General features: G+C 48.7%; 1 protein-coding gene across 1 annotated transcript; it reads right to left on the reverse strand.

The window, feature by feature from the left end:
- Positions 1-1207: 1207 nt before the first annotated feature.
- ARPC5 (actin related protein 2/3 complex subunit 5) lies at positions 1208-6168 on the reverse strand. The gene is made up of 4 exons (XM_065649053.1): positions 5996-6168; positions 4784-4855; positions 2924-3100; positions 1208-2481 (listed from the first exon to the last, which is right to left on the reverse strand). The coding sequence occupies exons 1-4, from the start codon at positions 6137-6139 to the stop codon at positions 2419-2421; spliced, it is 456 nt and encodes a 151-aa protein (XP_065505125.1). The 5' UTR covers positions 6140-6168; the 3' UTR covers positions 1208-2418.
- Between the last annotated feature and the right edge of the window lie 38 nt (positions 6169-6206).

A 6206-nucleotide genomic window follows, 5' to 3' on the forward strand; every position in this document is an offset into this window, starting at 1 on the left:
CTGCGGGGATGCTTTGGCCAAGCGATGGATGACTCGGAGCCCAGGGCTTGGCGGGGGCTGCGGGCAGTGGGGGGACAGCCGTTTCTCTCGGCCGTTACACAAGCAGGATGTGACCGATAAGGTGCTGTTGCCACACGCTCCGGCCAAAGGCAGCGGTGGGAGGTTTGCCAGCGAGGCTCAGAAGCACTGAGCCTTCCTGGCAAACGCTGTCCCCCCGCGAGCAGGTCCGATCTGCGCGTATTTTTCATCGAAGGCTTCCTTATCTTAGGGAGGGAAATGCGTTTTGCAAAACTGAATTGTTTAGGGATTTTTCTTCTCAACTGCTGCCAGGCGGCTGCAGGCTGGAGGCGACTCCTACAGGGAGCACATCCCTGAACACAGAGGCAGATTTATTAATATACGTTGTGTAAATGTTTCTAAATGCATCACAGCCCAACCCGAGGGAATCTGAAGAACCTTACATGGCTCTTCTTGTTGCCTTCGTTTATCTGATGCCACCTAGAGGCAGCTGACCTGCTTTGACATTGTTTTAAAAAATATTTTTATCTGCAATTATTTTTTTTTTCTTTTAAATTAGGATCAATTGGTGTCTTAACCAAACTCGGACGAATGGAAGGAAACAGAGAAGCCAAACACAGTCCTGCAAATGCAGCTGCAAGGACAGAGCCATCGTTGCAGGAGCCTTCTGTACATATGCATGAATGTATGTACGGTTAAATTATTAAAACCAACAATTAAATGTTTGTTTAATCTCCTGGAGCTGGGGCAGGCAGAGAGACGAACAAAAGGCCAGCTGTGAAATTAGGAGTGTCCACAGAACTGCCATGTTGGGCCATTACCCTTTTCCTTCTTTTGTTCCTGAGAAAGCATCTAACATCAATGGTTGTAAGGATCTCGCCCTCTATTAATAATACAATACAATAATACAATTAAAACAATTTCAGCGTAAGCAGAGATAGTTCTGGTTTGGAACATGCCTTCTTGTTTAAATATCTCACTGAAATAATCACAGATTTTCCAGCTGGATGAAGCTACACATGTGTCGTCATTATAAATAATGGCTAGAAAGCAAACCTATCCAGAAAAATACTGGAGGGAGGAAGTTTTGGGACTTGCTTTTTTACTCTTGTTCATCCTTGAACAGCAGCCTGCTGCAAATAGTTAGTCCAACAGTTAACTTCAAGGCATTTCAGACACTGGCTAAGTATTCAGTGACGATTTATTGTCTGGTCTTTATTATTATTACAAAAAAAAAGGCTGATATCTAAAAACAGCAAAGATTTCACAAGTTCCCCAACAGTTTTACACAACTGAACTGCAGTAAAATGGTGAATGTAAAACACGCGTATTTAGGTCTTGGCCCTAAACATTCAATGTGATCCGTAGTCTGGGATGCCCTGGGCTTTCCTCATTTTTTTAATGTACTCTTCTTTATTCTGGAGCCTGATTTGCCCACTAGCTAACACGCTGTGGCACAATGCAACTGAAATGTGAACTGTCTGGTATCCTTTAAGGCCCTATGCATCTAGAAAACAACCTATGAGAGCTTTGCAAGGGTGGTGTGGATACCAGTACACGTTTCTCAGATCACCCCAGGCAGCCACGTTGTTGTGCTTGACAAAAATCAAATCCCTTTCAAGTTGCTGAAAGGTGATTTGCTGTGTGAAAGCTGCTTTTTCTTCTTTTCTCCAGGATCTTTGCTCCCTAAATTAGAGTTTGCTGGGCTGGGCTCCAGCATAAATGGACCATCAGCCTTTTAAATTCTACCATCCAAACTACGTGATGGACAACTTGATCCCATTGTGATTTTCCAGCTGCGGACCCAAGCGTTTGACCGATCACGAGGAACCTGAACCGGCCGTGAGATGCGAGGTGAAGGCAAATACTCAGCTCTCTGGAATGATACTTGGGGTGGGAAGGGAGCCTTTGCTTTCTGTCCTGTTCAGAGGTGGACCAAAGGAACCGTGGTCCAGTTACTGATAGTAATAGCTGCCCCACTTCTCCAATACAGATTTTGCATCAAAACACCGCTTGGCTAGTGAAAAGAATTAAGACATTGCCCTACGTCCCTCAGCATTTGCTTGGAAAGTCAGGTCCAAATCTGCCATAATTACACACAAACGCAAATCATCCTAAACATGAAGTTTGCACATGTCACTATACGTGTCACTGAAATGTTCGTGAGTACCAAATATTCCTGTTAGAAATAGAATTGCACCTTCATAATTTTCCAGAAGAAAGGAAAAAAAAAAAAAAAAGAGATCACGATATGCATTATTTGTCAGGTATGAAAGAAGCAGCGAGAAGGCAAGCTGAGAGACAGGCGCTGCCCACCGGGCAGCAATGGCATTCGGTGCTTTGGGTTTTGTACCCGCATTTTGCACGCCGTGGACGGCTGGCAACCGCTTGCTGCTGGATTTAAACGGTTTTCCTGGCAGTCAAAACGCGGACGATGGACCCCACTCCTCCAGCAGCCAGGGCCTGAGAAGAGAAACATGGCAATTAACACCAGGGCGAGGTAGTTACGGACTGAAACAGCTGCTGAGCAGAAAGGCTGTATTTCAAATGAGCATCTCCCTACTCTTTATGTTAAAAATGAACCCCTCACGCTCAGGGTGCCTGGGAAGGATCATTGCGTGTGCTTTGAAGACAGTTATTTAACAGGCTTTTATTTCCCTGCATAACCGAGTTGCAAATTTTGCTTCCCTCTAGGAAGGAAATTTGACTTCCATCTGCTTGAGTCACTGGATGGAACCATTTTGTTTGCCTCGGTCTGACATAAAATCAAATTTTAACTGCAGAATCTTTACCCAGAGGATCGGAAGAAGTCAGCATGCAAGCTCGCAGGACCTCCCGGTGTGAAAGACGACACGTCCGATTTACCAAAGCGAAAGGCGGCTCTTACCAGTCCCTACCCACGCACCTTCTCGTGCCACTGCAGCAGCACCGCGCTGCTGTTGTCCGAGGGGCTCTCGAAGCCTTTGTAGATGTACTTCATCAGCAGGTCGACGCCGTTCTTGTCCAGCGACTGCACCGCCTTCTCAATATCGTTGGCTTTGAAAGAGATGAGAACCTTCAGAACGATACTTTCGGCGCGATCCTGCCAACAAATGAGGAAGGCAGAGATATGTTCACTCTCCTATAAGGTGCGTTCAAATACTACTCAGCTCTCCAACAAACAAAACTAGCTTAATTTCTTTGAAAAGCAATTCTAAAATCTGTCTGAATAGGACAGTTTTTGAGATAATGATGTATAACAGATATGTCCTCTCGATGATGAACAGCATAAAAGAGTTTAACACATTTGTGCTGCTCTGCGTTTTTTGCTTCTCTGCTTGTGTCTGCGATTTCCACCTATTAAATGAGGATACAGCTAAACACTAAATTTTCATATAAAACTCAAGGTCTGGCAGGTTCCAAAAGAATTATAAGAATTAAGTACTTGATTGGCCTTTTCCATGCGTTTGTGTTGTTTAGTGAGATACAACTATTTCATGGAAATGCCCTTGGCCAGCCTGGAAGAGGTGACTGCTGGAAGCCAGAAGTTTTCAAACCAGTTAACTCCTGTCCCAGGCACACAGGCTGCAAACTGGCAGCGTTAATATTTTGCATTAATAACCATTTGCTTGCTGATCCGGGTGTAGTTTCAGGCCCAGGAATGCGTGTGGCATGATCACAGTGGCAGATTAGCCTTGTAATCAGCAAAAAGCAGCTCTTCCCGTTCACCTGTCACTGACTGAGGGAGGATGAAAGGAAAAGGTCTTGGGTTTGCTGGACTTTTGAATAATTCCATTATACAAATACTTCAAGTGGCTTCCTTCTTCAGAAATGATGGATGTTAGTTTCCTCATTTGATTTAATAACCCACAGCTGCTTGGCTTAGCAAGACCTCGCCTGAAGAACTTTAAGTAAAAAACATAAGAAGTTCCATGAGAGCAACTAAAAATGAAGCCAAACATTAAAATTTAGTCACTCTGCCCTCTTCAATCCCACTGCTTTCCAAGTTTATTCTTAAACACATCAATATGGACCTAATGGAAACAAGTCACGAATGTGAGGACAAAGCTGATCAGTCTCTTATGCAGCACAGATCTCAATACCCTGCGAAAACCCTCAGGAAAGGGCTGGGTGAAAAAAATCTCCACCAGAAAAAAATCTCCACCAGGGGCCTGGTGAGCAGCAGGGAAACGTGCCTGTGGGACTCTGCTCACGTAAGGAGAACAGAGCTCTGCAGGCGCTCGCCATCTGGGCAGTGCCACATCTTATCTGCCTGCTCCTCACCGCCGCAATCATGAGCCATTCAAGGTTTATTTTGGGGAGATTCAGAAATACATGCAGGCAGCAATCTGTCACAGGGGGAGTGCTCTGAGGTTTTAACGGCTTAATTTTGATTGGACGCGCTAATCATCAGTTCTTCTTTTTTTGCAGGCGCTCGGTCTGGCTGTGCCAGCAGGGTTTCCTCAGTCAGTGGAGGTTCCTTGATCGTTCAGTGCCGGCTACGTCTATTTGCTGCCAGCTCTGGATCAGGCACGGGCACCTGGAGATGTGCGGAGTTATCCAGGGCACACGACACACAGCCAAGGCACACGGGAGAACACACAAAACCTGACCTAGCAACAAGTTAAAGGTATGTGGATTAAAAGAAAAGAGGTCCCGAATGTTTTGATATAGAGGAATATCCTACAAACCAGCCCTCTTGCCTTCCTCAGAGCACATCTGGCTGGCATTTTTAAGGAAAGGGTTTTTAAGGAGTAGCCCACAAGTGAGTTAGTTCCCATTTCACCTTCACTGCCTGGTTCTTTGTGTTGATAGGAGGGTTCTTCAGAGCCGCTTGCAGCGCAGCCATCATGTTCCCTGTGCCAGGGGGTTAAGGACCAGACAACAGCTCTTTGCAAAGCAACAGAACCAGCTCCAGGATGGGGATTCACAGAATCACAGAATGTTAGGAATTGGAAGGGACCTCAAAAGATCATCCAGTCCAATCCCCCTGCCAGAGCAGGAACACCCAGGTGAGGTTACACAGGAAGGCGTCCAGGTGGGTTTGAATGTCTCCAGAGAAGAAGACTCCACAACCTCCTGGGCAGCCTGTTCCAGTGTTCCGTCACCCTCACTGAGAAGAAGTTTCTTCTCAAATTTAAGTGGAACCTCTTGTGTTCCAGCTTGAACCCATTACCCCTTGTCTTACTGTTGGTTGTCACCGAGAAGAGCCTGGCTCCATCCTTGTGACACTCACCCTTTATATATTTATAAACATTGATGAGGACACCCCTCAGTCTCCTCCAAGCTCAAGAGCCCCAGCTCCTCAGCCTTTCCTCACACGGGAGATGCTCCACTCCCTTCAGCATCTCCGTGGCTGTGCTGGACTCTCTCCAGCAGTTCCCTGTCCTTCTGGAGCTGAGGGGCCCAGAACTGGACACAATATTCCAGATGAGGTCTCACCAGGGCAGAGCAGAGGGGGAGGAGAACCTCTCTGACCTACTGACCACCCCCTTCTAGTCCCCCCCAGGTCCCATTGCCCTTCCTGGCCACAAAGGGCCCAGTGCTGGCTCATGGTCACCCTGCTGTCCAGCAGGACCCCCAGCTCCCTTTCCCCTACACTGCTCTCTAATAGGTCCTTCCCCAACCTGTACTGGCACCTGGGGCTGTTCCTGCCCATTACTGGGAGCTGGCTTGTCCACGCCTTAAGGTTCAGTGGATGTGATGATTCCCCCAACAGCCAGCACGGGTTGCAACGTAGGGCAGCAATTACCATCAGCACACAGGAAACCGCAACCTGCCTCCAGCCTTCTCACCGTGAGACACCTCCCACACACCGCAACCCCGAGACGCCTCTGCCGCCTTCCCCCGTCCCCCCGTTTTCCCCGGTCGCCCCTCTCCGGCCCCCGCACGTTTGTTCCACCCAGGGCAGCCCCGGTGCCGCCGAACGCCGCTCCGCGCCCCCCCCGCCCCGGGCCGCTCCTGACAGGACCCGTTCCCGCCCGGCGGCGGAAGGATATTGCCGCAGACACGAATCCACCTCGCCCTCATCGGGCCCCGCTTGCCCGTCGCCTCCATCCTCCTCGTCCACGAACTTGTTCTCGTCGTACTCGTCCACGTCCACCCGGCGGAAACGCGCCGAGGACACTGTGTGTTTCGCCATGGCCGCCCCGCTCCCTGCCGGCACCGCCCCGCCCGCCGCCCGGCGCATGCGCTGCGCGCCGGCGCAC

Source organism: Caloenas nicobarica, chromosome 20 (genome assembly GCF_036013445.1).
Source record: "Caloenas nicobarica isolate bCalNic1 chromosome 20, bCalNic1.hap1, whole genome shotgun sequence".
In the NCBI taxonomy this organism is placed as follows: Eukaryota; Metazoa; Chordata; class Aves; order Columbiformes; family Columbidae; genus Caloenas; species Caloenas nicobarica.